Source organism: Zeus faber (assembly GCF_960531495.2).
Source record: "Zeus faber genome assembly, chromosome: 1".
Lineage (NCBI taxonomy): Eukaryota > Metazoa > Chordata > Actinopteri > Zeiformes > Zeidae > Zeus > Zeus faber.
Window position 1 is genome coordinate 15,345,547 of NC_137193.1, and position 21,571 is coordinate 15,367,117.

At 45.3% G+C, this 21,571-nt stretch overlaps 1 protein-coding gene across 1 annotated transcript in view; it reads right to left on the minus strand.

Annotated features, from left to right (window-relative positions):
* Positions 1-21,571, minus strand: part of LOC307236393 (cadherin-2-like) — a gene marked incomplete at its 5' end in the record, with an annotated part of 100,423 nt that overhangs the window by 46,028 nt on the left and 32,824 nt on the right. Inside the window, one exon of the mRNA XM_080008802.1 lies at positions 20,220-20,337. Coding sequence (XP_079864928.1) covers positions 20,220-20,337 — 118 coding nt within the window. The remainder of the gene's footprint in view (positions 1-20,219; positions 20,338-21,571) is intronic.

The following is a 21,571-nucleotide window of genomic DNA, read 5'->3' on the forward strand; positions in this document are numbered from 1 at the left end:
TGCAGTAGCTCTTCTGTGGGATTGGATCAGCGAGCTAAACTTCGCTCCCCACGTGCATCAATGAACAATGGGTGCACATGACCCTGTCGCCGGTTCACCGGTCGTCCTTCCTTGGACCACTTTTGGTCGGTACTAACCCCTGCATACCAGGAACACCCCACAAGACCTGCCTTTTTGGAGATGCTCTGACCCAGTCGTCTAACCATCACAATTTGGCCCTTGTCAAAGTCTCTCAGATCCTTACGCTTGACCATTTTTCCTGCTTCCAACACATCAACTTCAACAACTGACCGTTCACCTGCTGCCTAATATATCCCACCCCTTGACAGGTGCCACTAGAACCAGATAATCAACCTTATTCACTCCACCTTACAGTCGTTTTAATGTTTTAGCTAATCGTTATATATATATATATATAGCTTTAGTAGTAATGTAGATATTATATTTCAGTAAAGTATGTTATGAACAAAATTACAGTGAGAAAAGAAAGTCTAAAATAGTCAAATAGACAATGATAACATAAATATAACGCATTTAAATAGCCAAATATATTAAATATGCAATAAAAAGAAATGATTGTTATAGGTATATATTATTACTACAAAATGTTTATATTAAGTTATAAATAAAACACTTTGTGCCCTTTAACCAATATATTGGTATCTGTCTGGTTGGGTTCCAAAATCCAATGCATGTAGCATTGGATTTTAATACTCACTGAGGTTTAAAATCATATTGAATTGTAAAATCTCCAAATCAAGTTACATCAACTCTGCTTATTGTTACGAGGTTATCAGCTATTTACCGGCTATTAACTGGTTGTGGCTGGCATTTTCAGGGACCTCTGGCTGTGGACGGAGGTCCCTGAAAACCACCCCAGGGACCTCTGACACAGAGACACAGAAGGCGGTGGGTTGTAAACACCAGTATATATTGTAGAGAGCTGGCCGGTTGGAATTAGCCAGGAGCGGTAGACATATGTCATGACAGGGCTCCTCTCCTGAGTGTGTGTGGGGATGGGGGTTTTAACCTGTTGCCCGTTAGACCAATGAGCAACGGGTATGCAGCCACCCCGACCCAATCACCAAGATCCAGGTCAGGTGTGGCTGCTAAAACCACACCAAGCCCACACCACACCGGCTTAAAGGAGTGAATCTTTCATTTAAAGAAAGTGTGCGGGGCAACTAGCCAATCCAATGCAAGGCTTTCCGAACGGGACGGATTTAAAGCAAAATTTAGCTTGGTTTTTTTCGTGGGGGAAGGATTTTCTATGGCGGAGAGAGGGAGAAAGAGAGAGCGAGAGAGGGAGAGAGAGAGAGGGCGAGCGAGAGAGACGTTAGAGCGGTCCGTTGCCTCGGTTTCCCATCTCAGCGGGATGGGAACAAGCCAAAGTTTGAAATGAACTTGGCACGAGCGAAGGCATGCCTCCTGAAATCCTCAATGTGGAAATGGCACGGGAGCCCAAATGAGAGAATTAGAGAGAGAGAGAGAGAGAGAGAAAGAGAGAGAGAGAGAGAGAGAGAGATGGGGGGTGAGGGGGGGTACTGCCAACAAGATATGAAAAGAGAAAATTCTCACAGCCCAGAAGAACTGTGCATGTTTCTGTGTTTGTATGTGTGTTTGTATGTGTGTGTGTGTGTGTGTGTGTGTGTGTGTGTGTGTGTGTGTGTGTGTGTGTGTGTGTGTGTGTGTGTGCTGCGAGCAAAGTTTTCAGTATGTGCACATAAGATCATAAACAAAACACGATGATGGCAGCGACGCACAAACACACTTATTGTGATTTGATTTATTAATTTTATTTGCTTTTGGTAGCCTCACACACAAAGATTAAATAACTACAAAGAGTGGCTGAGCAGAATTGACGGCTCGTTGGCCAATGGTCCAAAAACAATTTCCGGCGTCCTCCTAAATAATCACAAACACAGCTGATCTTTGGAGGCTTTTGGCAATCTTAGAGAGCCTGTGTGTGTGTGTGTGTGTGTGTGTGTGTGTGTGTGTGTGTGTGTGTGTGTTGTGTGTGTGTGGCAGTGACAGCTGGGTGTTGCTAGATAAAGTCTGTCTAGTGGCTTAGCCAAAGGGCAACTTCTCGTTTCTCCCCCTTGATCAAGCCACGCACGCACGCACGCACGCACGCACGCACGCACGCACGCACGCACACACACACACACACAATGGAAACCCAAAAACAACCAGTATTTTGTGGAATCTGGGTGAAATTAGGCGAAAATTTGCAGGACAAATATTACCAGAGATGACCTTTTCGATCGAATAAACAAGGGTGGAAAAAGAAAAAGAAAAAAAGAAAAACAATTAGTTGATAAATCAATAAACCCTGATTTAATTATGATATAGTAAGGAACAGGTGGATAAGAGCTCAGGTGTTTTAGTCAAGAACAAAAATGGATTGAGTTTGTGGACATATTAACACATAAACCCATAACATTTGGGCTGGACGATATTGCCAGAGTCAAATATCGCCAAAATGTTTTCGGACGCATGCCTCGATATTGTGACCTCATCTCGGGGGATAACGATGATTTCATTAAAAAAATTGACGAGGGGTGCAACGGGTCACAAAGCTCACGGTTCGGGTCCTGCAGGGTTTTGAGTCATGGATCAGATCATTTTTTTGGTTCATCGAAAAAAAAAAAAAAAAGGGGGACAAATATAACCTTGCTTTCCATTTATTATGTAAAACACTGAAAGCAAGGAACTTTTGCCCATGGCCTTAAATGAAAATAACATACGAGATGTGCAATGTTTAAATAAAATCTTAAAATATATTAAAATATTCAATACTCTAAGAATTTAAGAATAGCCACCCTTTATCCACCAGGTTTAGTGGGAAAGACCTAGGCCACTCCATCTACAAAGGAAGCGAGAAACTGGAACACTCCAGGCTAGAAGAAGTGGAATTTCTATTGAATTCAAGGACATAGAGTTCACCAGAGGACTTGAATTGAGTCCCCTGGTTCATTTAACAATATTCAATTCTTAAATGAAACTGCAATGTGAGGCCTGCATGACCCCTTCTTCCTTTAAAACATGGTCGTGAATGAAAAAATATGATTAGATCCGCCCCCAGTAACTGAATTTAATTCCACCAAAAAAAGTACCATGTTGAATTTCTCACGTTTATAGCAAATTAAATTTCATGAAAATCGTTTCAGAATTAAGCGAGATACAGTCGATTTTGTAGAGAAGTCTGCATCTCTCAATACACATTGTATTTGTTTACTAGCGGATCTCGACCGCCCCAATATGGCGGACGAGCAGGCTCAGGGCGGCGACATTGGTTGTAGATACAGCTCATTCCTGACATGTCGTAAAGCAGCAACAACACAGCGCAACGTACCGCAAACATCAACGTAAGCATTGCGCTTCAGAGTAAAACACAGCACGAATCTGTCTTGTCTGTCTTCTTATCACTGCAACTGTGCATGAAGATTCTCTCTCTCTCTCTCTCTCTGGACTTAACGTGTTCAGGACAATCCTCCTCTCCCTCCGCCGGGCTTAAGGCAGAATTACACTCGATTTAGCGTTTTCGCCTGAAACATTCGCAAGAGGATGAGGAGAACCTTCCTCTCTCCTGTACTCGCTCGTTGTTTTTGCTTATTTAACACATCTGTACAAATTTGTCTCACCCCATATTGTTTTCGGGGGCGGGGAGGGGCCTTGTGTCGGCTCCTATTTTTTATTATTATTATTATTTTTGCAAACCGGGCATTATTTTTTTAGCGTCGTCGCCGCCTTCAGAGAGTCTTTGCGCCAAAGCGTTTCCATTCAAAGTTTCACAAAGATGCACACTCTGGTCTCTCACGACAGATCAAGCGCCAAACGCTCTCCCCTGTTCCAGCGGGTCAGAGGCGGTTGCTTAGCGCTGCCTCGGTTACCCGCGGCAACCCCCCTCCCCCCGGAGGGGGGGCATCAAATACTGTGCCATTTGTTTCCCCCCCTGCCCCCTCCTCTTTCATCTTTCTCTTTGCTTCGCCCGGGCGGGGCCGAATTAGCAGAGGGGAAGGGTGACACTTTTACTCCCTCACCATCCCTTCCCGACACGGATGAAATTGGAAACTGTGTCAAATCAATCAGCCACGCCCCGGAAAAGCCAATACGTCACCCGTGAACCTCCCGGGAGGGGGTGGGGTAGCGCTCTACCACAGATGCACACACAGGTGCAAGCACAAAAACACATAAAACACAATAACAAACAGGAGTCAACTCACCAACACACACGTATAAACTGGTAAACACACAAGCAGGTATTTACAAGGCCTGCTAACGCACACACACACACGCACGCTGACCTCGCAGCGCGGTCAGCCAGATGGGTTGAACATTTGGCGGGTCCACGCCACGTCAAGGCCACGCCGTGTCTGGGAATTAGCCTGTGAAGGGAGCCGGCGGCTGATGGATGGTTTCCATCCACGCCGCGTGGCGATACGCAGCGGATAAATCACCGTCCATAAGGGAACGGCGTTTAGCCGCCACCGAGCGGCCACAAACCGCGGCTACTTTGATCTCCTGCCAAACGCTGGCCCGTAACCATTTGCTCCAGTAAGCTGCCGTCGCCGCAGAAACGCTCTATTGCCCCCGGAGCAGAATCCACACAGAATTTAGCCTCAGGTTGTGTTCTTTAATGAGGGCGCAACATAAATTCCCTTATTTACGTCACCTTCACACCTGAAGGTTTACATTTCAAAACTCTGTACATAGCAATAGTTAAATACATTTACATTTGTTTATTATCATATTATATATACAAATATTTTAAAATATAATAAAATATATTATATATTTTTTTAATATATTTTTATTTGTAATAATAATTTTCTATTTTTAATGGCACATCTCACAATATATTGTATGTAATAATTCCTGAAAGTATGTGTCGTCTATAATACTGTCATACTCCAGGTGAGAGGACATTTTCTTTCCTTTCGAGCAATACGTGGTCGTACTAGCTCTTCAATAAGCCAGAGAAAAGAAAAAATTACCTGCAGATTAGCAGATTGAGGGAGGGAGACAGAGTCTTTCTGGCAGCGGGGCGCCGACATGGCGAGAGTTTTTATCCACAAGCGTAAACAAAAAGGCTCGCCAGCCAAAACAGAGAACATAAAATGAGGTGAATAGTCAGGGTGGTGCAAGACAGAACTACACGTCCTGTAAGAAAAAGCTCTTCCAGCCGCTCCAACCAATCAGCGCTTATGAGGCGGATTCGGCGGATTCGGTACCGTGGCACCGCGGGCACTGCCACCCCGCAGACCATGGCCTAACCACGCCCCCTCGTCTGCCACAACATGCTACAAAAGGAACCGTATATAAGATCCAAATGGTCGCATGAAAGTGGCAACTGAGCGGCGAGAAAGTCCATCGACCGACCGTCAACCGAGATCAAGCCGAAGCAGATGCACCGAAGGTCCAGACGATTAAGAGCGCTCGGCTCGAATCAGAATCTCAACATGTTCATTTCCACATTTTGTTTTTTCACGTACGATTCACCTGACTTTACGACAAAATCGAAAAAAGCCGAAGAAAACACGGCGGTAAAAGGGCAACGGATGTCACAATGGAACCGCGGCGCCAGGAATTAAAAACCCAACAGAACGGAACCCGGTGCCGTGAGCAGAAGGCCGTGTGAGAAAGGATTCGGCCAAAACGAATCGACCCTATAAAAAAAAAGAAAATTCTAAAAACGTCGGGGCTCAACGACGGCTGATTGTGTTACATTATGATAGCCGGGGGAGGGGGGCTCCTAATCGAGCCCCTGTGATCGAGCAGATCCCCACCTAATCCTACCTTGCAGACACACACATACACACACACATACCCAGGGCCAGCTGACAGGCAGATTAATTGAGTAGCTTAGAGAAGCAGACGACAGAGGGGCGAGTCGGCTGCAACTGCCCATCCCTTGGCAAAAGCCTCTAAGCTGAGTAGGATAAGAGAAAACAAATATGTTCTGGGGGGGAGGGGGGTGGTAAATAATATAGACCCCCACGTCCTACATAAAAGAATCCCACTGAATATATTTGTGATATGTGCTTGTGAATTCAAAAATCACCGCGATAAAAGAAATCCCAGTTTGGAATAAAACCAAACTCATTATGTCCAAAAGAATTAAATGTCCGGCTTCCAGGGCGAGGACGTGTGTTCTCTCTGGGGACGAGCTGAAGGCGAACGCTGCCAGGGGTGGGCAGTGAAACGTGTGATAAAGCCACCGGGCGGGGGGGCCGGTGCGGCAGGAAAGCGGGAAATGTCCTAGCTTCAAAAAGGGCAAAAAGTGGATTTCCCGAATACCACAGCGTAACAGCCTCACCACTCGAAAAAACAAATAACAACCGGCGATGTTTTGTTTTTCTTCTGCGTTGTGGATATTTTTATGTGTTTCAAGAGCGGGGTTGAGTTGAGGAGGTTAAATTTAGCCCAGTTCTCATCACAAGGGAAACCAACAGAGCCGTGTGATGATGGTGGTCCTGGTAGAGGGGTTGGAGGGACAAATAGACAAAAAATTAGTGTGTGTGTGTGTGTATGTGTGTGTGGGGGGGTTCAGGGATATGAAAGCTAACGAGCCACACTGAGTAACACCACTCTTCCTCTTTTTAGAAGTGCAGTGGTTCAGGCTGAATCTGAGACGACTGCAAATGATCACCTCTCTCTCTCTCTCTCTCTCTCTCTCTCTCTCTCAATGGAGCCCTTCACAACAGGTCTTCTGATGATGACGATGATGATGATGATGATGATGATGATGATGATGATAATGAAGATGATGTCCCCACAAATCCAAAAGATGCAGAATGAATGGGACAGAAGAATTTTTGATTTCACAGCGGGCGTGCCGGCTCGGATAGTCCGATGTCCGATTTGTTCGCCAAGTGCCAATCAAACAAGACTAACAGCAATTTTGAGTCAAAAAAGCCTGGTGCTAACTTGTATTCCCACTACCTTTTCTGTGGAAGAGCATTGGTGCACACGAGGGGCCGAGGGGAAGCCCAAGGTTTAATGTGCGGGTCTGGCTCTCACAGCTGTTCTTGTTATCGAGTGCAGTTTTGAACATATCCGTCTTTGTAGAGACGGAGTTGAGAGAACACATTTGCAATGGAGATGCGGATGGAGATGAAAGAATGCCCGTGTTCAGCGGGCCTTCCCGGTGACAAGGCAGAAGACGGGAAAATAGAAAAAAAAAAAAAAACAAAAAAAAACAGATATGCTGAGTGAAATCAAGGCCGGTGTTAAATGAGAGTGGTGACCCCGCTCGACTCGGCAGAGGGTGTATTCTCAGCGTGATGGATGAGAGGGAAATCTCTGTGTCGTTCTCCGCCTCGAATTGGAGATTTTGCTCCCCATCGCCATCACGGCAGAGGAAGACGCCTCAGAGGGTTGATGTTGATGGGGGCATTTAAAAAAAACACCTCTTGGCGGACCACCCCGGGGGAAGCTCTACACGCCGCCCTCCCCCTTTCCCCCGCCTCGGACCTTGGGGATATGCTTTGAAAAAAAATTGAAAAAAATAAAATAAAATAAAAAGTGGCCTTCCCAAATAGAGGAACAAGATCACTCCCTTTGCACCAGGACAATTAAAGCGTCAAAAAGGTCATCCCTAGACTCTTTAGACACGACATGTCATCTTAGACATGACATGTCATCTTAGACCTGTCATAGGAAACTCTCCCCCCTTCTTACCAGCCATGTTGATGCCAGAGGCTATTTCGGTCAGCTATGTTTAGGAATATAGTAATGGCTCTGCTTGGCCGTAATGAGAGGCTATGAATCACACCTTATAGTTACGCTTCAGACTGTATAAATGAGGGTTTCGTGGTACACATATGAGCGAGTGGAAGTGCGTGGAAGAAATTCAGACGAAAAAGCCTGGGGGCAGGGGGCTTATGTTCTCTGACATTCCCTTGTGTCTGACCGGTCCGACCGTCTCATTAACGGAAGCAGACAAAACAAATACTCGCAAAGTACATGCACGTACGGGTTAATCCTTATAAGACAGCTGTCTCAGTGCACTTACACAGGCACGCACGCCCGCACGCACGCACGCACACACACACACACGTACATACATGCTCTACACACACGCATGAAGGGATTCAGGGATAGACCACACAGTTGGATTATCAAAGCCATAAAAACAAGGTTTTAAAATTCCTCAGAAACAAGGTTTGACAACTAGCCATCGGCTAAAACCGGCTCTACTCGGAGTTCAAATCCTCCTCGAGGGAGATTCAACCCGGACCGGGACGCTGGCAACTCAGAATCTCGAAAACAACGACACCTGAGAAGCCAAACCGCACGTTGTCGGGACGACAAATTGACCAGTTCCTGCCGAGATCAAACTGACCATGTCAGCGAGAAAAAAATCTTGCCCATGAATCAGAATGAAACCGAAACTAACACACTGTTGGCAGTTGCAAGCCATTTTTTTTTAGCTGAGGATGGGAAAAAAATGCTCCTAGGAGCCGTCAGGATGTTTAGAGATTAGTTTGCTGTTGGTCTGGGTACATCCTGGGTGCAACCTCAAACCTCAGCTCTCAATGTATTATGACAAAAAAAAAATCAATAATAAAGCCATTCTTTTTTTTCTAGTTTTATTCGTTTGACGGCAACTCACCATTGAGATCCCCTTAATGGGTAAAAAAGAGGATTATGGTCTAGACTGTTTTTGTCCAATCAGCCACAATTTACTGTCTTAATACTGTATGGATTAGTAAAAAGAAGCACTATTGGGTCAGTGCTCAGTACGGACGGTGTGGTTTTGGAGGAGTAGAAGCCTTGCTCTCCAGAGCCCAACACTAACTTTACGAAGTGGCTGCCAAGTTGTCAACCATGCATCAGCTTTTGGTTGCAAACACCAACAAAATAGTTGGCGAATTTGAATCATTTTTAGAATTGAGTGGGGCCAATACATAGATAAATAGAAGTATCGCAAGATGTCACAGGTTGGCTACTAGGCAACCAAGATGGTGGCCAATGGCCAAAATCTGGTTGCGGGGGGCAACTGGGCAGAGGTTATTGTTGACCCCTGGTCTCCCGCTTGTAGGCTTATTCCGGTTCAAACCATGGCACTGAAAGAAGAAGATTATTCATAATAAACACCAATTACCAGGTGTAAATGAGAGGCAAATAATGTATTTCCCCTGTGTGCTTGCACATACGCACAGCACCACCATGTCACAGGGTTGGGTAGAGAGTGAGGGGTATGGGATGGTGTGAGTTGTTTGTAATCCAAAATCCAAGATTAAATGGAGAAACGTAGTGTGTCACAGACCCTTCTCTGACCTGGTCCTTACCCTGATCCCGTCAATACCCCAAACCTCCACCCTGAACCCTATCAACTGCATACAGTACATGCCTGGTCCTCAGCACTCTATGGGGTCAGGGTCCCTCCAATAAAAAACATTGTATGACTATGTTTACACTGCAGCAGAAAGTGTCCAACATTTGCCCCACGAGTCATGTGAATCCGGTGTTGTGCGATCGGTGGGAATGTCTAAAAGAGGCATAGAGCTGCGTCCCCCCACCCGCCACAGGGGTATTGTGCTATGAAAATGATTCCCGTGGCAATAATGCCCAGAGCTGAATTTGTCAGGGTTGCCATGACGATAGCAAAATATTTGTCGCTATTGGCCGGAGAGCCAGCCACAGGTGGTCATTTTTTATACGAGTTATAACTGTATACTGTATTCTGTATGTACAGTACATCAGTTTTGGAGTCTTTCAGTTCAGCGGAGAAGAAAAGTCACTGAAGAAGAAGACATTGTATATTTGTAAGAGAAGTCTAAGTTTGAACATGCGCATGTCAGTTCCCTCGGTTGTTTGAGAAAATGTTTGACAACTCTGAAGAGTTTGCTTGAGAACTCTAAAGAGCCTCTTACCCATAAATAGTGCTGGGTGATATGGCCAAAAATGTTATCACGATGAAATGTTTCCTACCTTTCGATAACGATATTTATCACAACATATTTCAAATAAGATAAATGTATAAAATAATAAATGATTACAATTTCTGTTAAATGTTTCGGGTTGGTTTCATTAAGAAGACAGTTGTACATTGTGCCATGATGCATTTAAAAAAAAAAATGTATTGGTGGAATGAAATTGCCCGAAATAAACACTAGTGTTGAAATAAATAAAAAATATTCCAATAAAACTTTTCAGAGACATCTGGCACAGAGACACAGAAGAGGATGTGTTGTAAAGACCAGTTAATTGTAGAGAGCTGGCCAGTTGGATTTAACCAGGAGCAGATAGACATGTAGTATGTCATGACAGGGCTCCTCTCCTGAGTGTGTGTGAGGATGGCGGTTTTACCTGCTGCTCGTTAGACCAACCAACGAGCAACAGGTATGCAGCCACCCTGATCCCAATCACCTCGATCCAGGTCAGGTGTGGCTGCTCAACCAGACCTTGCCCACAACACAATCATATAAGATACAGCATCATCTTTCTCCTTCTCCGAGTTGCGGTGCTGCCAGTGTGTTTACAAACGCGACCTGTCCACGGGGGAGGGGGTGGGGATTCTTTCTACCTATACCTAATTGGCAAGAGGTGAAAGGTCAGCTTTAGATCATCCAAATTTTATAGCCCTTCCTAAAATGAACAAATCTGCAGAACACTTTATCGAGCGTATCGAAATTATGGAGCCTATGTTATTTTGACGTCAAGGGAAAAAACACATTGCGATAATTATGGTTATCGTTTTATCGCCCAGCAAACCATTTATTCAGCTCTATCTCGGTCAATTCAATACACCGTAGTAGTCTGGTAAAGAACAGTTCAGTCAGATCTAGAAAACTCATTGACAATCGTCCTTGCACTTTGGACAGCCTTTTTCTGATTGTTTTGACATTACGGCCAAACTTCTAACATGCTACGTTGTTATCGCTGGTGAAAACTGCAACTTTGGAAGGTTAATGTTATTCATCGGCGAACCACAATATAACCAATCAGCGGCCTTGCAGGGTGACTTCTGTTCTTTGTCCCAATAACATCGGCTCCAAAGGGCCTTGGAGCAGTAGTTAAATAGTCAAAACAAATAAGTAGACTATTTCTAGACGTGCTTACGGCGGCGGCTGTGGAGCCTCGGCGACTGAACAACTAAGCTTTATCTCCACTATTACTCTTGCTGATGTTAAGGATTCCGACACGTTGCCACTCTGGACAGAACTCTGCATGAAAACGGCGCTCACTGACACTCCCACGGCCCCAAAACACTCACTCGTTCAGTTTATGGGTGCAGTTTGGTGCGGGCACTTGCATCATTATCCCTCATTCGTCATTTAAGAACGAAAAAACATGGTGCTGAGTGGAACATTGAGCAATACACCTGAAAAAAACTGATGTCGTTTCTCTGCTCTACCTCCACGCACATCCATTATAGTTTGGCAGTCCCCATTTAAATATGTACATGTTTCAGTAAAAGACAATATGTGTGTGTGTGTGTGTGTGTGTGTGTGTGTGTGTGAGAGAGAGAGAGAGAGCTGTGAGCATTTGGTTGGGGAATCGTGGGAGTCTGAGATAGGACGACGGTGGAGGAGTCCTAATCGGTCGTGACAAGCACTACTAATTTCATTACCCCACTATTACACACACACAACACTCACACACTCTTGCATACATACTGGCAAGCGCATAGAGCTCTCCATCCATCACGTCAAACGTACGCACCACACACACACACACACACACACACACACACACACACACACACACACAGCAATGATCTTGGCCTTGGTAAATCGCATTATGACTCGGCAGGCCGGCAGAGGGACTGAGGCCTGTTTGTCACTGGGATAGAGCAGCTGTCAATCACGGGACAAAGACGTAGCTTGTCTCTCGTCTCTCTCTCTCTCTCTCTCCCGTCTACAGCCCAAAAGACTTGACGCATCCCTCTCTCTGTCTCTTCTTTCTCTCTTTCCATCTCCCGCCTTTCCCCAATTCGGTCGCACTGTACACAACACATAATCAAGTCTTTCAGAGGGCCAGTCGTCGCCACAAAAGGATTAAGTGGGAGGTCACCAGGAACCCCCGGTCGACCCTGGCTTGGCATGGAGCGCTACACAGTCCCGGAATGGCCCCGCGACTCATGGGAGTTATTTTCTTCCCGCACAAACCCAGCACTGTCTTTGCTAACTATGCTTTATCTTGATTGCCTTGAGTTGCGAGTTGGGGTTTGGCATTTTCCCCGTGCCCCGCCCTCTTTTCCTGTCTACAGAAGCAGTCTGCTCCCGAAACTGAGTCAAATTACAATTGTAGTCATGTATTGCGCTGTTGACTCTCCAATAACGATGTGTGTACCAATGGGAAAAATAAATAATAAACATATACTGTATGTTGTGCATATATGATTCATATAGAGTATGTACATATGCTTAACATAAGAACATACAGCGATTTTGCATGTTTTCATCCTTGATTAAGGCCACTTTCTTAATTCCTGGACTTCAAACAGCAGCATAAATATACTGTATTTTCTCTTAATTTCTTTTTTTTTGTTATTTTTTATAAGTTGTATTGTATTTATTACTTATTTTGTTTACGCATACATTTTTTGTTTTAGTTTTTTTATTATACATTTATTTCATCATCATTATTATTACTATTATTATTACTATTATTATTCTTCTTATTATTATTATTACAATTATTATTGTTACTGTTATTATTCTTATTATTGTTATTACATTTTTATTATTATTTGTATTAACTTTTGTGCAGTACCTGAATTTACTCCTGGGATTAAATATATAATCTTATACTGTATGTTTTTTATCTATTCAAAGAACATATACACAACTAGAATATCGAAAATGCTTCAGCATAATTTTGTTTGCAATCTGTATAAAAGGATACACTGATCGTGTAAGAAACATAGACCAATGTTGTCTGTTATTCATTCAATGTTGTGCTCTCTTTGGATGAACAAGTCAACAGAAAGCCCAATGAATATTTAACTTGTATTCCAATGTTTGGCGAATCATAAAAATTGAACTGTAGAATCGCAGCAGGATCATCATTGAATCGGGTGAGTGTCACCAAATAGAATAGAATCCGATTATCGTCTCAAAAGGTTGGACTCGGACACGCGCACACACACACACACGCACGCACGCACTCACGCACACACACACACACACACCAGATGCATTCCAGCCATATCTGGGTTTGTTGAAAGTGGCACTGCCTGGCTTTTGTCAGTCTTACACACAGACATCGTTAGTTGAACCAGACCCTCCTCCACCACCACCCCCATAAACACACTCACACAGAAACACAATGTATACAATCACACACAAAAAACACCACCCCCGTCCCCATTAACTCCTGGCTGCCTGTGGTTTGTCATTCCCTGGTAAAACGTGGTCTATTTTGGATGGAGTCATAGACTGAACTCTTGATGTACTTTGCGGTCGCTGACTGTCTCTGGCGCTCCCACGGAGGAACACACACACACACACACACACACACACACACACACACACACACACACACGCACACACACAGACACACGGCTCCCAACCCCCCCCCCCCATTTCCCTGCATTACAAACACCCAAAAACCCGAGATGCCGCATGTTAAAGTCCCGTTTCCACGCCATTGAGCAAATGGCTGTAGCAAACTGCACACACACGACACATAATACACAACAAATACACAATCACACAAACACGTACATCCTTGGACTGGTATCAAAGTGAGGTTCGAGTGAATACACCTAAGTGAGATGTTCACGGTGCACTTCTTAACCAAAAAATAGTCAGTTCGGATATTGGTCCTCACAAGTATAGTAAAACACACACACAGCGACAGGAGGATGACCACAGACTTGTTTTCCTCTAACTGAACACATTCTGCGGTGCTCTACGGAATTAGATTTTCCGCTTTATTTACTTTGGTTATTTTGTTTATTTAGTTTTTATATATATATTTATTTATGGGTTTCTTTCCCAAGATTCAGACGAGAGGAATTCTGATTGAGTTTGACAGTATTCCCCCCTACCCTCCCGATTGGTGGTGACGGGAAAGCCCAGCCCATCCCCACCACTCCCACTTGTATTCCCTGGAAGAGCAGCAAATGGGGCACACTGCCACATTAACGCACGCACACACACACACACACACACACACACACACACACACACACACACACACACACACACACACACACACACACACACACACACACACACACACACACACACACAAACACATAAAAGCGTAAATCTGTAAGGAGGGGTGCATATTGCAAAAATAATCGATAGAGGGAAAAAGAGAAAACAAACGGAAAAAAGGAGATAGCGTGCTCTCATTGAGCCCAACACACACACACACACACACACACACACACACACACACACACACACACACACACACGAACGGACAAACACACATGGCCGTGCTCACTAAAAACCTCCACCCATTCTGCAGACAGTGGAGAGAGGGAGTGGGGGACAGTGATGTATGAGGCCATCAAAAAGTGGGGCAATCCCCTGCATGGAGGGGAGAGAGAGAGAGAGAGAGAGAGAGAGAGAGAGAGAGACAGAGAGAGAGACAGAGGAAAGGAGGGAGGGCAAGAGAGATAAAGCAGCTCCGAGAGATGAATGCACTCATTGTGGATATTCACGAGTGCACGCGTGTCTCTGTGGGCTTGTGTGCATGCCTGTGCCTGGCTCCTATTTGCTTGCCCTCCCTAATAAGAGGTGAATGCACTTGGGAACCAAGGCGAAGGTCAGGTGGTCAGCTCATCACACACACACACACACACACACACACACACACACACACACACACACACACACACACACACACACACACACACACACACACCACACTGAGGTCCGAGTAAATACACCCGGTAAGTGAGGACCCATGTTTCTGGTGTACTTCTAAACCAGAAATTTGTCAGTTCAGAGAGCGGTCCTCACAAGTATAGTAAAACAAACACACACACACACACACACACACACACACACACACACACACACACACACACACACACACACACACACACACACACACACACACACACACACACACACACACCTTTATCTCACACATACTTGCCTCCACTCATTGTTTCTCCTAGATATACGTATAATGTGCATATCCACACAAGCACAAATTCACACACACACACACACACACACACACACACACACACACACACACACACACACACACACACACACACACACACACACACACACACACACACACACACACACACACGATCCTGGCAGTAATGATATTAATGGCCAGTGCCTCTGGCTGCAACCAAGGATGTTACCTCCTGTTCATCTTCTGTCTCTCTTAATAATTCAGTACTACCATTCCTCATCCTTCAGTGGTTTCAGTCCTTTCAACGTAACATAACAACATTCTATTGTGATCGACCTCAATGATTAGGGCTGGATCTCCCAATTTGATTCAACCTGATCCAATCGGAGATCACTATCAATTTATGAGATAATGACAATTACTAAGAACTAACTAGAGCCATCAAAAACGCATTACAAAAATATTTCAACTAATTTGTTACTATGGTGGTTTCTAATTTTCAAAGGAAAAAGGTTGCAAAACTTACAAACACATTATCGATATTACATGTGTTTGATGTTCAATACAATTCAGAAATTGAATCAGGAGAATTGATTCAAATCTGATCGCGGTTTTTTTTTCCAACCCTGCCCTGTTGCACAATATCAAGTCCCTACTACTGCTGTGATGATAAATTCTTCCCAATCGCCATCACCCCTCCCGCTCGCCCTCTATCTCTCTGTTTCTCTCTCTCTCTCTTTGTACCATGTGCCTGATCTGCCATCAGCTATAACCTCCTCCTTCCTTTTTTTATTTCTCTTTTATACACCGAAAAAAAAACATATCTGTCTGTAGTCGGTACCCCCACCGCCCCCTCTGCACCATGCTCTCATGAAGGATTTAATAGGCCTTCTTTCTCTGCTCTGCTCCAATTAAATAATTAACAATGCCCCGGAGCAGACAGACACACAGACGGGAGCCTAACATTGCCATACTTGCGTGTGCACGCACGGCGACTTACATCCACCGGGGCGGGGTATAGCCACGATCCTGGACGAGGACGGGCCAAGAGTCAATAAGTAACGATGCCTCGGAATACATTTGGGGATTTAATGCTGCACAGTCCAATTAATGCTTGTTTTTTGGGGAAGCGAGCAGCAGAATATTTTGGCATGTCCCGAATGAGTCCCGTCTTATATATGACGGAGAGGGGAAGCCCCCTTCATTGTTCTCTGGTGTCCCGTTCGGGGACATTGGGATTTGTCGGTGATGTTCCATTGTGATTGGATTCAAACTGGGACTTATTGGATTGAAATATGGCAAGATACATAAAAAAATGGGCCCACTCAAAACAGAAGTATACACTGAACCCTGATTTTTCAGTCTTACAGACATGTTCTTAAGTCCAAAAAAGTCCCAAACGTTCCACTATGACCCGGGTGGGAGCTATCGGGGAACTATTCTGCCAGATAATAGCGGATGCCGAACAAACCAGACAGGGACAGTCACACCACTTCCGTATCAACACTTCCTATTGATTATCTTACACTGTATCACACACCGATACCCATATACACACACACCCAGGCAGGACACTACGCTGCATGGTGGTGCAAACACTCTCCTCGCCGTGTCCTTTTTGCCACTCTGTCAGTTCTCATCAGTATTTCCTCCTTACTGTTCACAGAACCCATATCACGGATAAAGTTGTTCATCCATGGAACAATCCATCATTTTTTTCACATCCACGAGTGCATCGTGGTCGTAGGAGAGCACTGCCGATGAGTTTTTAACAGACATAGTGATGTAAAATTTAACAAATGCTAAAATGTGCGTAATCACAGGGAGCATTCGCGCAGAGGACCACTAGGGGCGGCGCCAAGCAGCACTTCCTGCTCCGGTTGCCAGGTTCTCTCTCTCTCTCTCTCTCTCTCTCTCTCTCTCTCTCTCTCTCTCTCAAACCAAAGAGAAATTGCTGCTCACCACGACTGCAGCCGCCACGATAACGTTAGCACGCTGGCACGCAACAAGGTCTCACTGTTCCTGTTCCTGTTCACTGTGTCTTTAAATTAGCGTGACAACGTCCCGTTCTCCCTGCCGTTATCAGGGAGAACGGGACGTTGTCACGCTAATTTAAAGGCGTCAGTGGACTTTTTGCCGATGAAAGGAATGAGGATCAAGAGCGGCAGCCGCGTCTTTATTCGCCGAGATTCCGGCTATCGGCGCACATCTAAAATAGACGTCGCCAGTGTACACAACTATACCATCCGCTCCGTTCTTCAGCTGCTAAATAACGGCATCCATCCAACAGCTTTTAATGGCAGTGAGCCGCCGACAGCGAGGCGGCTGGTCCATAAGAATCAGACAATGCCACCAAAGTTTAAGAAGAAGCCGGCGTTTCTCCCATCTATCTTTTTAGCGTCCCTCGAGTTATAGCCATACTCTAACCACACTACAGTTAACTATACTATAACTAACACATTATCAAGGCGGTAACTTGGACAGCCCTAGTGCATATACTTACATAATAAAATAAAAGTCCTTCTTATATCCATTAGTGACATTCTAATCTTTGCAAAAACACAAACCCTCAATTTGCTGTCCAGGATTTATTAGGTTTGATCTAATCTCATCAAGTCCAATTTCATCCAATAAAGGAGGTTTCCGCTCATATCGAGGCAGCTGTCTGGTAAATTAGAGATGATGATTACAAAACAACACAAAAAAAAATCAAAAAAGTCAGTCCCCTCTTCATGATCTGAGGGCCCCGAGTCAAATAAGATACGTACAGGAGATGAAATTGCCATAGAAACCATACATATTTATTAAAAGTGCAACTAGATGGAATCAAGGCTTCTCCACTGGCTCTAACACAAGCCAGATGTAACCAATTAGTGTGTGTGTGTGTGTGTGTGCAAACAATAATGTTAGCGCAGAGTTATGTCCGCGTGCATGGAGTGAGACGTCGACTCGTCGAATGCTCACGGCTAATCATCCGGAGCCCAGCGCGAAGGAAGTGGATCCACCGGACAAACGGAAGCTCCTCCCGCCCTCCAAGCCATAAAAGTAACCCTTGTTAGGCTGCGAGGCTCTTCTCGGCCTCAGGCAGACATTTTAATGGCGACGTGGGAAGACTTCTGTTCAATTTGTACATCAGACGTCCGTCCACACCCACAGAAACAACGTGTCACAGAGTCAGGGCTTGGGGGAAATCGTTTCATCTTTTTCATTTTTCATCTACATCGAAGTTTGACACTGAAAGACAAACTTTGGGCCAAAGGGAATCATTCCCTGGACACCGCTGTGACAGTGGGAGTCTTCTGGCTTGTGGCCACATCTCTGTACAGCCCCCCCACACCCTTCCTCTCCCTCTCTCTCCCTCCCTCTCGCTCCCTCTGATACCTTGGTAGGAGAAGTTTCCTGAAGCTATGATATATAATGTATGAGCAGCACTTTGTTGAGTTCAGACCACATCACAAAAGTGAGGGCGCCGCCATTTCATTTTTTATGAATCCAATAGTGCAGAGTACTTCTCTTGGCCCAGCCGGAGTAAGTAACACTCGGCTCTGGACAAGCCACCAGACAGGGGCCTGGGTTTATCTGCCCTAATCCTTGAAAAAATAGATTTTTTGTTTTTTTTCCAAGTGCAAGGTTGAGGGCGCCCCGGTCCCAGCGAATGTGCTGATGGTACGGTGGAGTCCGAAATAGCCATGTGCAAGTTCCCTGTCAGGATGTCGTTTTCCTGCTTGTCTGTGATAAGCCACTGACCCACACTGTCCACAGTGGTCTTCTGCTTGGGTGGCCGGGGGGTTCCCACATCAGAACACTAGAAACTAGGTTGTTCCTGTTAGTAAGTAAGCCAACCAACGACCCAAACGCAACTGCCGGCAACATTGCCCAATGCGGCCAATTATACTGTACATAGATTCATAATTTCTCTTTGGGCAACGGCAAGGGGTCTTTCCCCATCGACCGCATGCCCCCAATCACGGAAAAGAAGGCTGCAGTCGGCAGCAACTTACAGCCACTTGGAGGATGGAGAAGTAGGTCATTGTTTGAGAAACTGATATGTTTCCAGAGGCGATGCACTCCAGATCTGTTTGATGCTCGCGCCGTGAGATCAAAGATTGAAGTCCGCCATTGTTAACATCAGAACGGTTGTTTGCTTTGACAAAGCGTAAAAGAAGATGGATGAAAAAATTAGAACACGGAGGCAAGCGGTGAACCTAAAGCCGGGGTCTTTTTGTGAGTTTTCAAGTGTTAAACCCACTGGGGGGAAGGCATCCTCTGGGTCACTGCCTCCTGAAGGGGACATAAACTGGTTGAGGGGAGTGAGGAGTAATTCAGTTCCTTGTATGCTGGTGAAGATGTTTACACACACACACACACACACACACACACACACACACACACACACACACACACACACACACACACACACACACACACACACACACACACACACACACACACACACTCTGGTGCGCACAGCAGAGTCCGTGGGACATTTTCGACATTCTGTTCTGAATAGAAAATGGAGTTAACAAGGTTTGAAATGTGTCATTACTTCTATGTGATCCATTTGGAGCGCTACGATCTAATAAACGCAGCTGATGGGATACTCAGATTTACATGAAACAGTGCTTACAGTAAAGGCTAAACCCCTCCCTTGCAGCCGTTTTTAACCAACTACTTAGATACCTCCCACCATCACGTTCTCCTCAAACGGCCTCAAAAAATGACTTAAATCCGAAGGCTCCAACATAAACACGAACGGCGGGCCGGCCCTCTCCAAGAGAAATGGAATATCACCCCAAAGACTCTGGGATACATTTTTTTGGGGCTGCAAAACAACCTCCTCCCACCCAAAGCGAGGGGAATACCGCTGGAAGCTGAGCTCTGCCCAAGACACACGGCGCAAACTGCAGTGCGTGTAACTGAGGAAGAACATGTGTGTGTGTGTGTGTGTGTGTGTGTGTGTGTGTGTGTGTGTGTGTGAATTTGTGCTTGTGTGTATATGTATACGTATATCTAGGAGAAACAATGAGTGGAGTATGTGTGAGATAAAGGTGTGTGTTTATGTGTGTGTGTGTGTGTGTGTGTGTGTGTGTGTGTGTGTGTGTGTGTGTGTGTGTGTGTGTGTGTGTGTGTGCGTGCGTGTGTGTGTGTTTTCTGACCATTGAAGAGCACCTGCCCTCTGTCCAGCTCGGCGTCCACCGCCACGCTGTATTCCTCGTCCGAAAAGCCCCTGATGCACGGCGATCTCTGGGCCGCTCCCACCACAGACAAAACAGCCTGTAAACAGACAATGGAAAACATCAACGGTCAACGGCATCTCCCCATCCAGTCGCATTCCCAAAAAACGAGTGCCCTCCTCCTCCGCCAACCATATTTTTTCTCTTTCTTTCTGCAAATAAATGATTAATGCGGCCTTTTATCGCTCCAGAATTTTCTAAAGCAAAAAGGGTTCTCCAGAGAGGCCCCCATTCCAGCTGAGCTTTGTAGTTGCAAGGATTGTGCAACACCCATCCCCAAAAATAAGGTTGTTTATCGTAATGGCAAACTTCTCTCAGATTCTGTTAGTTGATTTTATTTTTTTTCCCGTGTTTTATGTTTTTATATTTTGGCTCGTTTGTTTTTATCTTGACAGAGGCAACGCTGATGATTGACACATTCGGCTCAATGCTGTCACTCACAATTTGGAGCGTAGAGCGTTTGAGGAAGGAGGAAAACAACAAAAACACACTGAACTATTCAAGGCAATTCTCTTTGCCCATATGGTCATTGTTTCCTGTGCATTGATTTTGATCGCCGCAGGAGACCAAACGGAGGACAAGGATTCGGCATTTGTTGGCCAGACATCGTCGTATCTCACTGGCTTAACACGGTGAAGCCTAAATAAGCGTCAGCAGCGCGTTCGATCCTGACTCAATCACCAGGCTGGCACAAAGCGAGAAATAAACAACAACCGTCAATGCACGCGCGCACACACACACACACATACATACACATACACACACTCACACTCACACAACTGGGTCAATTAATTTCGATAATTAGCGTCTAGACACACACACACACACAGCGTACCCCCCACCCACCACCTCCTCCCTCCCTCCCACCCACCCTCTCCGGAAGAGGCAATGAGGCATCTGTTGCCCCGGGGAGGAGGGGGGGTAGGAGTGTGGGGGTGGGGGTATAGTTGAAGTACTGTCGTGTAGCCAAGTAGGAAGTGATCACTGCTGACGCTGCTGCGGCTGCTGACCCCCCCCCCCCCCCCGCGCCTCCCCAAATGGATCATAAAACCATAAAACAGATTTTTTTTTTTGACTATTTACTCACCAAGTTCTGAAGGTGGTACGGAAAGCCCGAAATACAAACGACACGAGAAACAAGGGATTAAAATCCAGAAACTTGGGGGATGGGGGTATTGATATTCTTCTACGCGGCTGATTCTGTTGAACCATATGGTAACAGAGATGCCGGGGATTAAGGAAACTGTCCACATCAATCATGAAGATGAAGTCCT